At 44.0% G+C, this 18,451-nt stretch overlaps 1 protein-coding gene and 2 long non-coding RNA genes across 4 annotated transcripts; all 3 read right to left on the bottom strand.

The window, feature by feature from the left end:
• Window positions 1-659: 659 nt before the first annotated feature.
• LOC133715159 (uncharacterized) lies at window positions 660-1,223 on the bottom strand. Its single transcript, XR_009848952.1, has 3 exons — window positions 1,111-1,223; window positions 971-1,018; window positions 660-839 (listed from the first exon to the last, which is right to left on the bottom strand). It is a non-coding gene; the product is annotated as an uncharacterized LOC133715159 (long non-coding RNA).
• A 44-nt stretch (window positions 1,224-1,267) lies between these two features.
• Window positions 1,268-1,932, bottom strand: LOC133714745 (uncharacterized). Its single transcript, XR_009848808.1, has 3 exons — window positions 1,630-1,932; window positions 1,424-1,483; window positions 1,268-1,305 (listed from the first exon to the last, which is right to left on the bottom strand). It is a non-coding gene; the product is annotated as an uncharacterized LOC133714745 (long non-coding RNA).
• Window positions 1,933-14,217: 12,285 nt separating this feature from the next.
• On the bottom strand, window positions 14,218-17,400 carry LOC133715584 (rust resistance kinase Lr10-like). 2 transcript variants are annotated; one of them, XM_062142122.1, is made up of 5 exons: window positions 16,893-17,400; window positions 15,956-16,768; window positions 15,818-15,850; window positions 15,677-15,727; window positions 14,218-15,495 (listed from the first exon to the last, which is right to left on the bottom strand). In XM_062142122.1, the coding sequence occupies exons 2-5, from the start codon at window positions 16,713-16,715 to the stop codon at window positions 14,339-14,341; spliced, it is 2,001 nt and encodes a 666-aa protein (XP_061998106.1). In that variant the 5' UTR covers window positions 16,716-16,768; window positions 16,893-17,400; the 3' UTR covers window positions 14,218-14,338. The 2 variants fall into 2 exon arrangements, with proteins under 2 accessions (XP_061998106.1, XP_061998105.1); XM_062142121.1 differs by having other exon boundaries at window positions 15,956-17,400.
• Between the last annotated feature and the right edge of the window lie 1,051 nt (window positions 17,401-18,451).

Here is an 18,451-nt window from a genome sequence, read left to right as displayed (position 1 = left end):
TGCTCTCGTCAAACCCACGTCAGCACGCTTGTATGGTTTGACGCCCGACTGAGATTTTAACAGCTGGCTATATAGTCAGTTTAAGTGAAATTAGTGAATTTTTGTAATTTGTTAAAGGGTGTTTCTAAATGTACCCAGCAAATTTCTTAGTAAACCCAGCAAATTTCTTAGTAAACCCAGCAAAATTTATTTATTTTAAATATATCTAAATAAATCACCTAATTTCCCAAACTGCCCTTATCTTGTGTACCCAGCAAAGAAACTAAGCGATAGAAACTTCGCATCGTCTTCCTCGTGATTCGCTTAACCCCAATTGCAGATTGCTTATTTGCTCCAGCACATAGAATTCAGATATATAAATTTCAAGCTCAGTTTGATTAAAGAGGAAGAGAGAGGGTTGAGGAAGGGACCGGTTGGTTTGCGAAGAAGGGCTTGACGGAGAATTTTCCATCGGAGAGACGAGGCTTTGGCCGTGGTTGGTGAGAGAAATGGAGGACAAAAATTAAATTGCTGGCGCTTGGTTTCGGGTTCTGGGATTTGGTGTGTTTGATTCGTAACAGAATGGGTTTCTTAGACCAAAAAATGGCTCGTTCTGGGTGTTATGGTGTATACAGGTGCCTTTCCTTCCTTGCAAAGCACAGCACACTGCGCCTCTGCTTCCGAGGGAGCCTGTGAAACTCAATTCATCCAAGTAAAGTATGGCAAACATTTAATTCTGTATCAAACTGAAACTCACATATACAGCAGTTTACTTATTATAAATAATGTCCAACCTCAATTACAGGCACACCCATGAGCCATAAAAGTCTTCTGCAGTCTTCATTGTGCTGCTTTGTCACCTGCCAAAGCACAAAATATATGACCTCAAACCTTCTAATTCTCATGTAATGGATCTAAGTGACAAATACAAAGTTCTGGCACGCAAACTATGGTACAGATAGCATGAAGGAAGTTGAAGCAATGGGCTCACCTTTACTGTCCGTTTACTGAATTTCTCAATGTCTTCCTTATTGCCAGACTGCAATGAGTCAATAACAAGAAAAGACAGCTGTGAGGTACATTTTCTGGTTTCTCAAAGTTACTAGTCCAAAATCAGAAATATACACGTACCTTTACATCTGTCGCCAAATCTCGAGTACCATCAACTCTCTTTGAGTAACTGCATATAAAGTTGCTGTACAACACGCATTATTGAACAAAACACATCAATCAATAACACATGCTTATGGAACTAGGCGGTAAGAAAGCTACCCCTTTGCCAGCTCGTGGCTTTTCAATTCTGGAGGCTTCCCATCGAAAACATAGCTGAAACAATATATCAACATAGAAACTAGTCATTCCATAGTTTGAATTCATGAGTGCAATAGGAGGGACGATCCAAAGACTAAAAAACATATAAAAACAAGGGTAAAGAATAAATTACACCGGCTTAATTCCAGCTTCCAGAAGCCTAATAGTCCGCGAAAACATGCCTTGGAGATGACTACATTGTACCCAGAGAACAAAACTCATGTCATTACTTGCAAAACCAAATATTTCTAACGCTATAAATCAATTCTCAACCCCAAATTAGACTAAAACTGGCTTATGTCGTTCAAAGCTAAGAACTTTGAAAAGGGTACCTACTACCTAGTAACTTCACCAGCCTCATTAGTGAGCATCTCAGTCCCAGTTCTTCCCACAACAATCTACACCAGTTCACACACACCCACATCGGAAAGAAAGCTTCTTTAGCCAAAATACAGAGCCAGTATAAAGAAAGGAGTAGTAGAATCCATACGAGGAACTGATAAATGCTCATGCTGGCATCGATGGCAATGTTGCGGCCAAAGTAGCTCTCGAATTTCTGCTCTTTCATGGACTGAGTGCTGCTGAGACTCAGCATTCATATTGAAAAAACCCAGAAACTGCCGAAGAAGATTGGTATGAAGCTGGGAAGTTTACAGCGCCTTGTTGGCTTGTTTCTTTAGCTGGGTACAAAGGTTATTATGGGAATTTAGGTGGTTTAATTAGAAATATTTATAAACAAATAAATTTGCTGGGTCTACATAGAAATTTGCTGGGTACATTTAGAAAGACCCTTTTTTTTTTTTGAATAAAGGGCTGGTGCGGCTGCCCCTCAAGCCTTGATTAATGAAACTGTCGAATACAAGGGGGGGACATTGAGCCTAAACCCCTGATTACAATAGGCATCTAGAGTATTTTCCGAAATAAGATCAGAAATCTCTACATGAGACTTGTATTCTAACAAGCACCAACTAGCAAAGAGTGCACAAGTAGCTACTCTATTTGCTTCAACAGAGCAGTGACATAGCGGAAAGATAACTCGATATGTAACCCGATTACAACATAGCATAAGTACCCGCTTTAGTACAGCTTTCCTCCTATGTTGCCGCCGAAATCCAACGACACTTAGTCTCATTCTGCCACTAGGCGGCAGTGCCCATTTGACGAAGCAAATAACTCGCCGCCAACCTAGAGCATACAAGGCACATAGAGTGCATACACAAGCATAAAGCCCGACTAGCCCTACACACCACATGTAGGATTTTATTGCACGCATAACGCGCAACCTAGCTAAGTAACATAAAAGTAAAAAGACCATAAAAAAGAAAATAGCCTGGGCCGAACCCAAAATTTGGGCCCAAACCCGAACACAGCACCAAGAAGTAAGGATATCACTGCAACAGTTGCGGGCCCAGCCCAATTCTGCTTCAGCACGAGTCACAGGCCCCCTCCGCCTCAACCGGGTCACCACCGCCTGAGACAGATCGCGTCCGGCCACCACCTGCATCAGCCCTCTACCAGCTTCGGAGTATCCTCTGAATCGGATCAAGACCTGCAACAGATCGTCCCCGGCCACTGCTCCGCCAGACCAATTGTCCCAAGACGCTGTACTACTAGCCACCACGTCCCGATCGGAACTGGAAATACTCCCATCTCCGACCCACTGTAGATCAACTCGCATCCACCATCTTCGTGCAACCAGACTGCAGAGCACCACCCTGGATCCCGCCTTCCATTCGACCCGCCACCTCATTCTGCCAGAACGGTACAGTACCCACCCCACCACAGCAACAATCCCTGCCACCGGACACCGAAACCTTCGATCTGGAGCAAAAACTCCCCCATCAAAGGAACTACGAGCGCTTGGCAATAGATCCCGTCCGACGACAGCGTCCATAGACGCCCCGTCGGACGGAGGTAGATACCCTTTTCGAAAACCCTAGATTTGATTTTAGAAAGACCCTTTGTTAAAAGACCTTTCTAGATTTTCTCCTTCTATGGTCTTCAATAATCGATCTCCAATCTCATAGATACAAAGACTATGGACAATCGATCAATTTGGGCAATTCTACCAATAACCAAAGGCCTCCACTAAAACCATGAATTCAGAATAAGCCTCAGCTGATTATGTGATTTGCTGGGAGAATATGGAATATGTGATTTACTGACCGCTATATATAGTTTCATTGTTTTTTATAAATGTGATGTGCACATAAGATTTCAATTTCAATTTCGTAGACTCGACTCTTCTTGTGCACATAAGTTCATGATCCGGTATATGAATATAATAGCCCATAAAAGTTCCCAAGCACCAATTACGTCTCATCAATTAAAGAAAATAACTAAGACTGAAAATACTAGGATGAACGTGTTTCTGGGTATCGGGGATTGATAGATATGTTGCAATCCTTACTTGACAGAAAACCGAAAAATCACACAAAAACAACACAACTTTGGTTACGCAGTGAAAACCTCAATTTGAGATTAAAAACACTGTGGGGCTCTTACTCTTGAAAACCCAAAAGAAAATCAATCCACTAATAATGAAGGATACGTTTCTTTACAAACACAATTAGCACTATTCTCCGCTACAATCACTAGTCAACTAATGAGGTGTTTGTTTTGAACCTTGACTGCCTTCTTCACTTGAACGATATTCAACTATCGCTTTTCTTGCATCCATAACTTCTCTACTGATCTCGAGAGAACCAATGCATATGAGTGAATGAACAATGAGACACGGAACAAGTGTTTCATGAACTCTTAGGGCAAGTTCACCCGTTGGGTTACCAGGTCACCCACTATTCACTACTTTTTAGTGTTAATTTCGTGCCCTGGGTCACGAGCACAGTGTATTTCGTGCCCTGGGTCACCCTGTACAGTGTTCTGGGTCACCATGGTGACCTGCACAGTGTATTTCGTGCCCTGGGTCACGAGCACAGTGTATTTCGTGACCCAGAGAATGAAAATATACACTAAAAAGCAGTGAATAGTATGTGACCCGGTAACCTAATGGGTGAACTTGCTATTATGGGACTCTTTCTAAGCAAGCAAGATACACAATAATTCTTGCGTCAAAGTCATGCCCAAATGAATGCACGCTTTCTGAATATATGGAGGAGAAAGCAAATCCTCAACATCCAAGATTTTACCCTAATTGGACTCCTAATAGGAAAAGTCTTTTAATAAAAGATTTCCAATTAAAATAATCAAATTATAAAACGATTAGGACTTCAATGGCACGATTTAACAGTTGGAAAATATCTTTGTAAAATAATATCTAAAAACCGAAAAATACTTCCCAAAATCAAACTCCCTAAAACGTAGGACTGACTTGGGGATGCTTCACTTGCTTTTGTATGGAAATGCCAACAAACAACATGTACAAAATCTTGGTACTTACAAAGACTTGAGATAAGTTGTTGAACATTGTCATGGACTCTATGAAAAGTCAAAAAGAGCACACGGTAAGCCATTCACATACCCCATTAATACAAACCTAAAAAGGTCTTTTTACTATGGAATTAAAACAATAGAAAATTATACAAAAGTACATATCAATTTTAGACTTTTATCTCTACACTATTATAATTGGAGGCCCTCTTTTGGTGTCAAAAGCTTCACCAAATTTTAAAAGTGCCTATAATACCATTCAATAACATAATTATCAAGTTAATAAAATATAAATAAATAAAAGAGTAAATTGAAAAAAAATACTCAAACCACCACTATCCTATATTTAAAAAATAAATAACCACTATTGTTTTTAGTCGATCTATTTTCCATTAACATCACATTATCACCCGCGAGAAACGCGGGCACGTTGCTAGTTATTCATAAAGCCACCAAAAATTTTCCCGCTCTGACTATTTTGCCCTCCCAAAGATAATAACTAACTAACGCGGGAAATTCTAGTGTAGTGGTGGGTATCTCATACCCACATTTACAAAAGTGAGAACAAATTTTGTTGTCAAAGTTGTAATTTGAGTCCTACTTTGTGTAATCTTAGTTCTAATAATGGTACTTACACCTCTTACGACATTTTACAAGTTTTTGAACAAATTCGTTGTCAATGTTGTAATCTTAGTTCTAATAATGGTAATTACACCTCTTACGACATTTTTACAAGCTTTTGAACAAATTCGTTGTCAATATTGTAATTTTTGTTTAACTATATGTAAATAGTGTAAATGAATATGGTAACTTTTGTTCTCAATGTTGTAATTTTGGTTCAAATACTTGTAAATTTTTGTTCAAATAGTTATAAATGAGGGTATCTCATACCCACCAGTACACTAGCTTGTCTCTAACTAACGCTTATGCAACTGAAATTAGAAGCTCACATCAGATCGATCATGCTCCCTGCAATTTTGAAGCTTTCTTCTCCGATTTTTCGACCTCTGCAAATTTTTGCATGCAATATATATCTTGTTCATGGATCTTATTCCATCGATGTTCTTCATCAAATCGCAGTTCTTCGTCAATTCATTATTGTTTAAAATTGATTTTGTTTCAATTCAGAACTTGACTTTGAAACTAATATAGAAATTGATTTGGATACGTTTCATTGGAAGTGAACCAGATGTGTTGTAGAGTGGATATGTATCATCGTTAATGCAACTGATTATATTTAAATTTGATTTTGCATCTCATTCACATGTGTTTTCGTTTTCTGATTTTTGTTTTGGTTTTGTTGCTTTGGCTAGAGTTTTTTAGTGATTTTCGTTTTGATATACTATAGAAAAAGAAAGATATTGATCCTCTCTGAAAATGGTACTGGAATAGTTTTGATATCAGACAAACCTTTTATGCATTGTTTGTTAGTTCATCTATTTTTTTTCTAGATAACTGATATATTGTAAAATAGCTATTGATACAGTTTTGAAATGCTCCTGTCATACTGTTAATGTATAAAGTTCAGCGGTAGCTAAACTCTAGTTAACGCTGGTCCGGTGAGCGAACCGCTACTTGTGATATCTTCAGAGCTTCTGCTACCTGTCAAGAAATACAGAGGGCGTCAGAGGGAGACCGCGTTGGGTGGTCTTCTCTTCTCCGATGCCTAAGTTAGTCAATGTATTTCTGTTGACAAAGTAACAGTAGGTAAGTAGTAAATGCGTAATTAATGAGGAGAGAGGAGAGAACCTTTTATAGGTGAGGATGGAGCTGATCTTCTCCATGTTTTCGATGTGGGACTGATGTGCTTCAGCTCCCAGCTTCTAGAGCTTCTGATGCTAACTTGCCGCGGCGCGTGGCAGCGCGTCAGCGGTGCTCTGGGGTCAAGCCGGGGCTCAGGCGGTAGCCTGCTTGGCTGTGTTCCCGTGGGTTACTCCTTTGGCGGGAGTTGGTACCGCTGGCGGTAGCATGAGCGTGGCTCATTATAGCTAATTATGCTTGCAAATGCCTATGTAAGTACAAGTCCCCCAAGTCCCCAGTCAAGGAGGGCAATCTTGGTTGGGGAGCTGCCTAGCGATTTTGGAAGCGTTACTTCCGCTAGACTTGCAAGAGCATAATTAGCGTCAGTGCGTTGTCAACCATGGACTTACTGAGCAAACGCTTTAGACCATTTCGGGTGGGCCCCTACTAGGCCTCCCAAGGAGTCCCCCACTCCCCGGTTAAGACAGACCTCCGTTTGGCCGGCGTAGTTGTTTGTTGAGGGGAGCTGCGCTGAGCAGAGGGTGTTGGGTAGCGAGCCCAATCTTTGATACCCAAGTGGCGGGGGTCAAAGCGCCTGATCAGGGCCGTCGAAGACTGTTGACGTGCCCCCTTACTTTGTCCCTGAGGACCGTGGTTTTGACTGCAACGACGCATGGCGGTCGTTGTCGGAGTGAGGTGTTGCCTCGGGACTCTCCGTTGGCAGAAATCCCTCTGCTGATAGCAGTATCGCGGGGACTTTGCCTTGATGGTAGACCAGCGAGCGGTGTTGCGCTCAGCAGAGACTCGCTTTGCAAGATGGAAAGGGAGAAGTTCCACTAGCGGTGTTGCGCTCTGCGGAGACTCGCTTGCAAGATGGAAAGGGAGAAGTTCCGCTAGCGGTGTTGCGCTCAGCGGATACTTGCTCGCTTGCAAGATGGAAGAGTTCCGCTAGCGGTGTTGGGCTCTGTGGAGACTTGCTTGCAAGATGGAAAGGGAGAAGTTCTGTTAGCGGTGTTGCGCTCAGCAGATACTTGCTCGCTTGCAAGATGGAAGAGTTCTGCTAGCGGTGTTGCGCTCTGTGGAGACTCACTTGCAAGATGGAAAGGGAGAAGTTCCGCTAGCGGTGTTGCGCTCAGCGGATACTTGCTCGCTTGCAAGATGGAAAGGGAGAAATTCCGCTAGCGGTGTTGCGCTCAGCGGAGACTCGCTCGCTTGCAAGATGGAAAGGGAGGAGTTCCGCTAGCGGTGTTGCGCTCAACGGAGACTCGCTCGCTTGCAAGATGAAAAGGGAGAAATTCCGCTAGCGGTGTTGCGCTCAGCGGAGACTCGCGACGATTGTTGATCTTCCTTTTCAATGGTTACCTTGGATGGACGCCTCGTTCGACGGCGTTCGACACGTGGCCAACATGTATTGGGTTAGCGTGTGGAATAATGTTATCACCGCACGCCCGTCGCTTCGCCATAAATGCGGGTAATTATTGATTTTGTAACCGAGGCGTCGCCTCGGTTAATCCGGAGAGTAAGTGCGAGCGTTGGGCACGTGTACGGTTGTCGTGCGATGTCGTTTTTCAGCAGACGGCCTAGATTGCTTTAATGTTGACATAAAAGAGAGGGAAACTTGGTTGTTTATCACTTTGTATTCTGAACTGGTATCGTCGTCTGTAAGCTTCGCCTTGCGTTCCGAGAAGCAAATTGCTGCGATTCCGTGAAGTTATCGACCTTTTAAGCACGAAGATCTCCTGTCGTGAAGGGAAGCGCCCTCGATCGCACTAAGGCCTTCATCTATGAGGTTGGTACCTTGAATCCTATCCCTGTTTTATTGGATTTCTGTGTTTGCTTTTATCAGTTTCTGGGTTTTCGATTTGGGGTGCTCTGTTCTTCTCCGGCATGTTCTGAGGGTGTAAATTGAGTTTTGGGGGGGGGGGGGGGGTTTTGGTGTTGGATAACGAGTTGGGGTTTAGGGATTTGCTAGATGGTCGAATCTGGGTTTGGTGTGTGGGGGCGTTTTGTTCTTGTTTTGGTATTTTCTGGGCAACTGTTCTTGATGTTCTTGGATGTTACTGACATAGGGATAGTTTGGATCTTGTGTGAACTGACTGGTTTGGGTTTTAGGGTTTGGGATGGCTAGCGTCGTAGAGATCTCGAGCAGTGAGGATTCCGGGTCGGACTTGGCGGATAGGGTGTTTATTGACTCCTTGCGTGTGTCTGCCCCTGCAAGAACCTCACTGTCCGAACCGCTAGACATCGTGCCGCTACAGACCATACCTTGGGAAGTTTCCATGGGTCGTGCTGGTCGTCCTGAGAGTTCTAGGGCAAGAGAGGATGCCGCCGCTCGTAAAAGGCGGGAGGAGAGGTTGGCGAGTAATAGCGCCGCTAGCGGTTCCGCTGGTGGGGTGGGAGAGACAGGCGGGGAAGAGGTTGAGTCAGCCTGGGTTCTCAGCGATGGCACGGCGGTTGACGAGGCGGGAGGGACGATGTCAGTGGCGGCCGTCAACCGCGTGAAGCGGGTGTTTCGTTTGCCGGGTGTGGTGAAATTGCGACAACCGCTGAAGGATGAGAAGGCGTCGTTTCTGCCAGCGGGGCATGCCGCCGTGCACGAGGCGATCTTCCGCCAGGGAGTGACATTCCCGCTACTGCCAAACCTCCAGATCTTGGTTTGTGAGTTCGGCCTCGCCTTTGGGCTAATTTTCCCTAACATGTGGTGGTTGCTGATGGCGCTCAACTCTCTATGGCGTCTGTCCGGTTGAGAGGGTCCAACCGTGGCGGAGGTGCTTCACTTCTACGAGTTGGTGTATGTGAAGCGCTAAGGATGCAGCGGACAACTGAATCTGAGTCGCCGCCAGGGGGCGTCCAAGCTAATTGAGAACTTGAAGGACTCCATGTCACCCTGGCGGGGTACCTTCTGTGTTGCCACCGCCGGATGGGAGTATCAAGCGGGGTCGAATGAGGGGGAGTCGACGTTTAGGATAAAGTCGGAGTTCCAGCCTATCCGAGGTTGTCGTTGGCCCCCGCCACTCATGGTTGGTTTTGGTCGTACAATAACTCCTTCCGTTGTAATGACTTTCGTTTTTTTTTGTGTAGCGGGACTGCGCTATAACCTAACGCGTGAAGAAGAGTGCCGCGTGGCCAGGATTCGAGGCTGTTGGCAGAACCGCAACTTGTTGGATCTTCGCCTACTGACCGAGTGGGAGCTGTTGGTAGATCAACAGTTGACACGAGCCCTCGGTAAGTCCCTTCCGCTGATGTGTGTTTTAGTTTGTTGTTTTGTCAGGCTAACCCGGTCGAGGAATAATTCCGCTTCTTTCGCGGAATCCTGGGCACTTCCGATTCAAATGGCAGATTCTTCAGCTTCTTTAACGGAATCCCGGGCACTTCCTATCTCAGTCTTTGCCCCAACAAGTTCACCTTCAAGCTCCGAGAAAGGTTCTCCGCCGCCTCCAGCTCGGTTACCTTGGGAGTTAAGGACTCTACCTTCCTCTTCAAGGAGTCCCGCTCCTTCTCCAGCCTTGCCTTCTCCCCATGAAGATACTTCACTTGCCCGGAGAGGTTACTAACCTCCTCCTTCAGTTGCATATCTTATTCACCAGCGTCGATTTCTTATGCGTTGAACAATGCCTGTAACATCCCGTCAGTACACACGAATAGTGAAAACAGTTGGCAAATAATTTAAAATATAGAAGTAGTAGTACCCGCATCATTGATTCCCGGGCGATACGCCGATTTTCTTGGGGGGTGTTGTCTTTCGCTCATACCCGGTCGAGGTCGATGTCCTTCAGATCGGCAAGCATGGAACGTACAAACTTCTCATCAGCAACCCCGTATTCGCTCAACAGTTGCTTTATGGGCTTCTTGGGAATTAGCGGTATGGCCGGAGATAAAATCCCAAGTGACGGCGACAGCTCTGGTCCCGGATGATTTTTCTTCTGCCTCTTGGGTCCCGTCCCTGTAACATCTCAACCGGTGTAGGTAACCTCCTCCTTATCCCTGCTCCGATGGCGGTGCCTATGGAACCTCTTCTTCTCACCTGGAAGCAGGGCCTCCTCGCTTCCAGCTGACCCAGCGGAACGGGAGGAGATAGAGCTAGACACTGGCTCATTTCCCCTCCCGGGATCAGCAATGGTAACCACGTCCCCGGCAGTAGGCTGCTCGCTCTGAGTAACGGGGGCGTCAGGATCAGGGTTCCCGTACCCTTCATCAGGAATCTCAAGAAGAAATTCTTCAATTGAGCGACCCATTGCCTTTGACGACAGGTCAACGTCAATGTGAAGGGCATCCTCTCCTTGGCTCATGAGCATGTCCATCAACTTGTTGTCATTCATCTTGTCGTCCACCTTTCCTTTACGGGGTTTCCTCTTCGGCACTTTTACTACAAATAATTTGAAAGGTCAGTCGAACACAAGTGAGTTTCAAAAAAAAAAAAAAAAAAAATTTTTTTTTTATTTTTTAGAAAAAGCTAGCCTCACAGGGTAGTTTTCCTATGCCTAGCCTATCTAATATGGAGTACCGAATGAACCTATACGAGCTTCTCTCTTTTTCCCTCCATACGGCGTATACCCGGGCTATCCGTTTTCTTTCAACCTCCGACAATGAGTACGATTGATCCCCGATGGCCTGAAACGTACCCGTTAAGTGCCATTTCTTATTTTTAATCTGCCATTGCCCCCCCAGCCAGAAATACTTTGTTCCTCCACTTCTTGCTTTGGGAGGTGGGCATGTCGGTAACTAGAGGCTCATAGTCCCGAGCGGCAAACGTCACCGTACCTTGACAAAACTGTTTCCTCGAGTATAAAACCCGGTACACGGCTCGGAACTCGTTGATGGTGGGCCACCCTTGCTAGCACAAGTCCTACATTGCCATCATACTCAAAATTTGTCGCCAGGCATTCGGAGTCAACTGCCCCGGTGACAGCTTCAGCATCCTCAAGAGATACTGTAGGCACCGGGGCAGAGGTAGTGACAGCCCTTGGTGGAATTGGTTCTCGTGCAGCGCCACCCATCCTGGAGGCGGATGCGCTGCAATCTCTCCAGCCTTTAGAGGCCTGAGTTCTACCACGTCCGGTATTCCCCATTTCAGCCTCATCGTAGTGATCTCCTTAATTGTCATACTTCTCCCAGGCTCGTCGCACACAGTCCTGTCCACTAGCGTATATCTCGGTTTAGGTATGCCCTCGGGAATGGCTACCGTCACTCCTTGCGCCTCCACCCCAGAATCATCCTTGCTGTCATCTCCATCGGTACTCTCACTGATCTCTGAGAACACCCCAGTCGAAGATCCGGTATTCTCTGCCAACCCCATACGGGTACTATGGCCGGCCAGGTACCGATCAATTTCCGCTTCCACTTGTCTCGCGAAGGACTGGTAGGACGATCCCGCGTCCCCAGCCTTGGTTCCTGATTCCATCCTAGAACTACGTGAACCCGGGCTTCAAATTCGCTATCTGGAATCAGAAACACAAGGGTCAGCCTAGGAATTTAGATCTACGGTCTTGTTGAAGCGTGGATTGTTCCCCACTTCAAAACCTAGAAAACTAAACAAACCCAGAAAGCTACAGAAAAAATATAAAAATAAAACCCTAGAAAAACCCGGTTTTCCCCCAGGCACTACCTACAGACAACCCACACTAGCATTGTTTCTATTCCTTTTCGTTACACACAAAAAAACCCAGGTGAAGATAAACAGAAAACCAGAAAGCATCCATGGCAGAAGGAAAAACAAGGGGAAACAAACAACAAAATCCCACAAACAAAGCGAAAGAGGTTTCTGACTTTTCCTTCAGCAGTTGATCGATCGCTCACTCCAGAAATACCAACATTACTTCTCCCCTTGATCTTTCTCTTCCTCACTGCAAATCGACAGAGATTTCTGAGAGTTTTCGCGAGAAGTAAAGGGAAACAATCAGTTTCCCTCTTAAATTCAACCTCTAAGAAATCACATCTGTTGAAGACGAAGAGCCTTCAACCTTAGGATCACTACACGTGTCCCACGCAACCTTCCACGCCTCGAAACCGTCAGTAGATGGGACGAGCATTTATTGCACAACCCACTCTTTACGTCCCACGTGGCTGACATGCACATACACCCTTATCGGGTACCAGAGGCCCAACCCTCACAAACCCTACCGGGTACCACAGGCCCAAGGTCACATAAACCCTATCAGGTACGCCAAGCTCTTAATCCCAACGGGATCAAAGGCTCACTCACCTCATCGGGTACATGAGGCCCCCGGCCTATCTACCCCACTAGGTATATGAGATTTAGCCCAACCCCATCGGGTACCAGCAGAGGCCCAACCCTCACAAACCCTACCGGGTACCACATGCCCAAGACCACAAACCCTATCGGGTATGAGACACCAAGCTCTCAATCCCACCGAGATCAAAGGCTCACTGACCTCATCGGGTACATGAGGCCCCCAGCCTATCTACCTCACTAGGTATATGAGATTTAGCCTAACCCCATCGGGTACCAGAGGCCCAACCCTCACAAACCCTACCGGGTACCACAGGCCCAAGGCCACATAAACCCTATCGGGTACGAGACACCAACTCTCTTCCCCAACTGCTAAATAACCCGCTCAAGACATCCCTTGCACGCGAACTTGGGGGACTCCCTACGGGCACACTAGTGCCAAACCTTGTGCCAAAACCTATCAAGTCCCCACCCAAGAAATATCTTGAATGGGAACTTGGGGGACTTATACACACTAGGGAACACTTCACTAGGTTTGGCACTATCAACTGGGGCCCGTAGGGATACCCAGGTACCATGCCATGGGCCGGGTTCACAACCCACTATGATGGTGCTCATCGGGGACGACACCACGGACACCAGGGACCCGGGACCTGATCAGCACAGCCCATCTAATTACACACCAGAATGTTGATATAACTACAGAGGGACAACCTGCGTCCCACATCGAGAGGATGGGGAACTCTTTTCCCATGCTCGAGTATTAAGGGATCAGCGCAACAACCTTTTGAGGGTAATAACTCCTTTATTTACTATTACTCGATTCATTTATATATTAGTATCTTACTCAGGCATCGGAGAGGCGTAAACAGTCCGGTACGGTTTACCCCTCTAACGCTGTGTTCCTGGTACAGGATTTAGGAGTTGGATCGGTACCCCGGGTGGTATAGCATTCTGTGTGAGGTACCCCGAGAAAGCCACCAGAAACAATAGGTACTTCAAAAATTTAACCATTCTACCTGAGAATTGGCTTAATTAATAAAGATTACAACTTTTTTTTCTATGCACCTTTTCTTTTCAAGTGTTAGTACCGGTGTAGAGAAAGAACTCGATAGGGTAACCATGCAGTAAAAACGAGTGAATGTTCAACATTTTCTGTTAGATCTTGATGTCTTGTGCTTGAGCTTATGCTTATAGTTTTTTTTCTTCTTTCAATCCTCAAACTTGTTAATAACTAATAAGACATCGGCCTCCCTCTAACCAACAGTCCATGTTATGCTGAGCACAATTACCTTCACGAAGCTTGTAAACAACTGCTGACCAATATGATACCAATCGGAGCATCTTCAATAACAGCCAGTAGGAATTAAGCAATCCTCGGTAGAGACGAGAAGTTTTGTAGCAAGAACTGCAAAACTCCCAAAATTTCCCTCATCATTTCTGATCAGCACAACCCGTTCTTGAATCATTCAGCCACCACATAATTAATAAACACCTACATTCATTGTTTAAAATAGGAATCCCAGAAAATGGCTAATCTAAAGCACAAATAGAGAGCTTTTAGACAAAAAAAAGAAAGAAAAAAAGAAAAAAGAGAGAGCATAGAATTAATAAAGTAGTACAAGAAGTGTATATGTGGAGCATGGAAGAACACTTATTAAAAACTGCATGATAGGAAATGCCTATGCTCCATTGTGATTACAAATATTAACTAGTACATCACTTCCTTTAATTTGGATTTTGAATCGAACTAATTGACTCTTGAGCTTCATTTTTCAATGGCAGTGATGATGAGAAAGTTGTTTCCGAATCATCTTCATCATCCACTAGTGGAGTTTCTTGTGGATACAGTAAAGGCTTTGGAGGCATTTGAATGAATTCAACTTCTCCTTCAAGCATCTCTACTACTTTGTTCATCGAATTAGGACGGTCACTGGGCTTCATTTGTATACACCACAATGCTACCATGAGCATTTTCTTTGTTAGTTTCTTTTCCTCATCCGTGGCACCTTCAATTTCCACCTCCTTTTCTTCATTGAACTGGTCATACACCCAAGAAGGAAAGTAAATTTGGCTCGTATTTTCTGCAAGTGCATTTAAATTCCTTCTTTTCCCTGCAATTTCCATCAGCAACTTTCCAAAACTATAGATGTCAGCTTTGTTCGAGACACCTCCTATATTTTTGTAAAACAGTTCTGGAGCCATGTATCCAAGGGTTCCTCTTGCAGCAGTCATAGTTAAACTACTATCGTCTAATGGACATAATCTTGCTAGCCCAAAGTCAGAAATCTTTGGAACAAAGTTATCATCAAGAAGAATGTTGTGTGGCTTGATATCGAAATGCAAAATTTTCATATCACATCCTTGATGCAGATAATCAATACCACGAGCCACTCCTAGTGAAATTTCAAATGCTTCCTTGCAATTTAAGGAGATGAGTCCTTCCTTAGGAAATATGTGTTTATCAAGAGACCCTTTTGACATGTACTCATATATAAGAGCACGCTTTGATCTCTCAGCACAATAGCCAATTAGTCGCACCACATTTACATGATGAACTCTTCCAATGGTACCAACTTCATTCATAAAATCTTGCCCATTAGCTTTGGAATTTCCCAACATCTTAACAGCAACAAGGTGACCGCTCCGAAGCTTTCCTTTATACACAGCGCCATAACCTCCTTCCCCCAATTTATCCTTAAATCCCTTGGTCATCTTCTTGATGTTGGAGTAGGAGTACCGTATAGGCATGAGGTTGTTGTGACTTTGCAAGAATTCTTCAATAACGTTGTACATTGATAAATGTCGTCTTTTCAACTTCAAGATTAAAAGGACAACCACACATGGAATTCCGAATATAGCTTTTATTGCAGTCGCCCCAAGTACTGTAAAGGAAAATAATTTAGTTCCGTGCTAGAATTACACTAGAGATCAATTATTCAACCGTTTATGACTCTTTATCTTTTTGAAAAAGAATGAAGTTTTCTCAAATTAAAAAATATTTTTTTTGAAAGAAATATATAATCAAGGTTACTTTTAGAAAAAGAAATTAAGGATAAAACGCACCTGCCGTTGGAGTTACTAGAATGAATAATTCGGCAAATAGTTTAGGTAGATCTTGCAAAATAGAGAGAGAACGTACGGTTATACTAAGAGTTGATTATAAGTTGTTGTGAAAACAATAAGCTGGATTGACACAGTCCTTACCTCTTATAAAGTCCAAGGTACTATACCTGGTGCCTGCATCACAAATATCACGTTCTCAAGTCTGAATCTTGTAAATGATAAAAAGTAAACTGAAAATAAATAATTGTGGTAAAGCTTGAAGAACAGAATGTTCCTTACCACAATCAACTTTGTTGGTATCAGTGTCGACGTAGCATTGCCAATAGGTACGTGATCCCCGGTAGCTGTAATACCATGAAAGTTCAAAACCATAGAGCAGCTCATTATGGATGTCAATGTAGGAACTGTTCGTGTCCTTTGTACCAATCGACGATGATGTCAAGACCATCAGCTCTATGCGACATGAATTCCACAAATCCGAGGCATTTAAGCCTCTAGTGATAACAAAAGAATGCCCACTCGTTGCATTAATGCAAGGAGCAGTATCCATATAGATATACGAATTCACCGGCCGAGTTTCACAGGTCATGAAGATTATAGGCTTTGACAATTCAAACTTATGCGCGTACCCCCAATAAATGTGACCTTGACCTTTCAACATATCAATGCTGTATGGATCCTCCTCACTGAAGTTATAGCTGGCCAACGAATTACGAGGGAGTGAAGAGCAATTATCCTTACGTATATTGGCATCCACAACTCGGATTGTGTAATTTCCATAATTGATGGCAAGCACATGGTATTTTCCTGAATACAAGTGTAATACAGTGACATTGTTCTCACAAGACAGGTTATACATTGATTTACCGCACTTCTTTGGATCATCATTGAGTCGGAAAGGGTAACTTATATTTCGGATGTGGCCGCAGGAAGAAGGTTCACAGTGATGAGGATCATCATTAGCGTGGCAAGCGACACTGCACAAACCAAGAAGTAGAAGGACTAGTCGTGCTGGCATGGGTAGCCTTCCTGTGATCATGGGGACTAGGCGGTGGGCAATAAGGCGTCCGCCTAGGCGCTCTAGATCTGGAACTGGAGAATCTCGTCGTCAGATGAAGGAGAAGGAGAAGACGGAGGAAGATGAAAGCATAAGAGAAATAGGGCTTTTGAGTTTTGAATTTTTGATACACACCCACACGCAGGTGATGATTGTTACCTGAGGGTGGATCAGAGATATGCGGCGGTGATCAGAAGAGAATCGATCAGAGGCGTTGGGCGGAGGTGAGGTGAGGTCGGGACTGCATGGAGTGGTGAGGCGTTGAAGTTTTCTCTTATTTGTTCTCGATCTTAGTTTTGGAAAGAGGAGGAGGAAGACTAAGGGACGAAAGTCAGAAACAGATGAAGAAAGATAGCAAAAGCATCTCTGATCAAGAAAACAACTATACAAATAAAGAAGAGGAAAAAGGACTATGAGTCTAGACTCTAGACTTTAAAATAATGTATATGACTTGGTAAAAGACCAGATCTCTTGATTCAAGTTGATTAAACTATGCAATCAAAGTCCGTATTCCAATCGATCATTCTGCTGCCAAATTAGTAATAAGTTCTTGCAAAATGCAGTTTGAAAATCCCAAGTTTGCCTTTTTTGATGAGCTCATTAAACTGTGAAGCTTATTTTCATGTAAATGCTAGACCAACCTTTGACAGTTCATGAGACCAGATGGTTCATTTTGCTACTCTGGCTGGCTGCTAGTTCATCCTCGATTTCTTTTTTATTTTATTTTATTATCATTATTATTATTATTATTATTATTATTTTTTTTTTTTTTTTTTTTGGCAATAGAGCATAACAATATTTTCAAAGGCAAAGGCATGAGAAGAGGCCACTTGTTAGTGCCTCGCAAGACATCTGCTTCGAGGCGTTGAGGCTTTTCCTTTTCCCGCATATATTATTTTAATAACTTACATACAAGAGAAATTCTTAGGTGGAGGTTTCCCCACCATGTGGCTTTAGGGCCCTCCAACCAAAAACCAGAATTTTTTCTCACTTTTCCGAAACTGCCCCTGCTTTTTAAATGTATAATACCCAAAAGACCCCCCCTGTTAGGCAGTGATTGGTCTGCCGCACCACGTGGCGTTACACGCAAGTCTTTCTCTACATACAAACAAAACAATTTGCCCAATCCAAAGTGTTGGAAGCTTCCTACTCTACCAAAAATAAAGCATTTCTTTTGGAGAGCATTGAATAAAGCAATTCCCACTTTTTTCAATCTCTACACTAGGAAGCTGTTGGAGTCACGTGGCGTTACACGCAAGTCTTTCTCTACATACAAACAAAACAATTTGCCCAATCCAAAGTGTTGGAAGCTTCCTACTCTACCAAAAATAAAGCATTTCTTTTGGAGAGCATTGAATAAAGCAATTCCCACTTTTTTCAATCTCTACACTAGGAAGCTGTTGGAGTCCCCAATCTGCCCAATCTGCGGTAATAGTGAGGAAACTATTGAACATACTATTTTACTATGCCCATGGGTTGACTTAGTCTTGTTTGGTTCCCCCTTGGGATTAGAAATAGAAAAGCAAAGCATTACTACTTTGGATTGCTGGTTAGCTACTATTGCGGTAAGTTGTGATGCAGCCTGGCACGATCCAGATTCGAGTGGCCTGGGGGTAGTAATCAGGGACCATCAGGGTATCGTGAAGGGGGGAGGAGCTACATCTTCCCGCTCTAGTTCTGTGGAAGAAGCCGAAGCACAAGCTCTCCTCCTGGGTTTG

The sequence above is a fragment of the Rosa rugosa genome, chromosome 6 (assembly GCF_958449725.1).
Source record: "Rosa rugosa chromosome 6, drRosRugo1.1, whole genome shotgun sequence".
Classification (NCBI taxonomy): domain Eukaryota; kingdom Viridiplantae; phylum Streptophyta; class Magnoliopsida; order Rosales; family Rosaceae; genus Rosa; species Rosa rugosa.
The sequence above is the reverse complement of the archived record's forward strand: the minus strand, read 5'-3'. Positions and strand labels throughout refer to the sequence as shown.

What these genes read in the sequence shown, in the direction of transcription:
- LOC133715584 (XM_062142121.1), bottom strand. Translation starts at nt 16,715, where the DNA reads ATGATCACAGGAAGGCTACCCATGCCAGCACGACTAGTCCTTCTACTT. An exon ending in TACCAACAAAGTTGATTGTG is followed by an intron (nt 15,851 to 15,955) that starts GTAAGGAACATT and finishes TTTGTGATGCAG; the next exon opens with GCACCAGGTATAGTACCTTG. An exon ending in TACCTTGGACTTTATAAGAG is followed by an intron (nt 15,728 to 15,817) that starts GTAAGGACTGTG and finishes CTATTTTGCAAG; the next exon opens with ATCTACCTAAACTATTTGCC.